Source organism: Orycteropus afer, unplaced genomic scaffold (genome assembly GCF_000298275.1).
Source record: "Orycteropus afer afer isolate SDZICR_OR568_19922 unplaced genomic scaffold, OryAfe1.0 scaffold00244, whole genome shotgun sequence".
NCBI lineage: Eukaryota > Metazoa > Chordata > Mammalia > Tubulidentata > Orycteropodidae > Orycteropus > Orycteropus afer.
This window is the reverse complement of record NW_006921831.1, coordinates 835,523-836,489: the sequence shown is the minus strand read 5'-3', so window position 1 is coordinate 836,489 and position 967 is coordinate 835,523. Positions and strand designations below refer to the sequence as shown.

General features: G+C 64.5%; 1 protein-coding gene across 1 annotated transcript in view; it reads right to left on the bottom strand.

The window, feature by feature from the left end:
• Positions 1–967, bottom strand: part of ANO1 (anoctamin 1) — a 155,250-nt gene that overhangs the window by 8,388 nt on the left and 145,895 nt on the right. Inside the window, exons 25-26 of the mRNA XM_042782104.1 lie at positions 456–518; positions 221–279 (exon numbers count right to left, since the gene is read on the bottom strand). Of these exons, the coding sequence (XP_042638038.1) occupies positions 221–279; positions 456–518 (122 nt within the window). The remainder of the gene's footprint in view (positions 1–220; positions 280–455; positions 519–967) is intronic.

The following is a 967-nucleotide window of genomic DNA, read 5'->3' as shown; positions in this document are numbered from 1 at the left end:
GTCCACTACATGGGGGGACAGTGGAGTGAGCAGGGCCCCACAATGGGGGTGGAAGGGCACTGGGACAGTCCATCCATTACTCCAGGGGACAGTGGAGTGAGCGGGTCCCCACGCTAGGGGTAGACGGGTATAGAGTCCGTCCACTACAAGGGGGGACAGTGGGGTGAACAGGTCCCCACAATGGGGGTGAAAGGGGCTATGGGGAGGGGCCGCCCATTACCTGGAGGGACAGCAGGGTGAGCAGGTCCCCACACTGGGTGGGGGAGGGGCATCCCAGTACTTTGGGGGACAATGGGGTGAATGCCCGTCCCCACCTTGGGGGGGGAGGGGAGACAGGGGTGGCCTACCATCGAGGGGAGCAGCAGGGTGAGCACAGGGCCCCAGGCTAGGTGGGGGAGGCAGAGAAGGCCTGCTCATTCCCTGCAGGGCGAGGGCCCCACGGTGGGGCTGCCCACCGTCCACATGAGCCCGGGGTCCTGGCCCTGGGGCTCGGCCTGGCAGCTCTTTCCTGTCCACCACTAGGCAGAGGAGGTGGCCATGTAGCTTTAGCACGCGGAGGGGCCCAGGAAGCCGAGGAGAGGCCCGGGAGGCCGGGACAGTGTGCTGCCTCTCACAGGCTGAGCGGCCTCAGGCCACCTAACCTCTCTGCCTCCGCTCCCTGTCGTAAAGCAGGGCTCATAGCTCCTCCCTACACGCCCCACCTCCCAGGCTGGCTGGTTTGAGAGGGAGCTAGCAGAAGGGAAATCACTTTGTTAACTGTGAAGTTCCAACCCAGCTCATCCTGCTGGACTGGTCCCCGGGGCAGCGTAGCATTGGGTGAGAGCAGGGTCCTTGGAGCTGCATGCTCGGGGCTGTGTGACCTTGGGCAAGCTGCTCACCCTCTCTGTGCCTTGGGTGGGTCATCTGTAACACGGTATGGCAACCGTCCTGTCCTCTGAGGGCTCACCCCCACCCTCACGCTGACCAA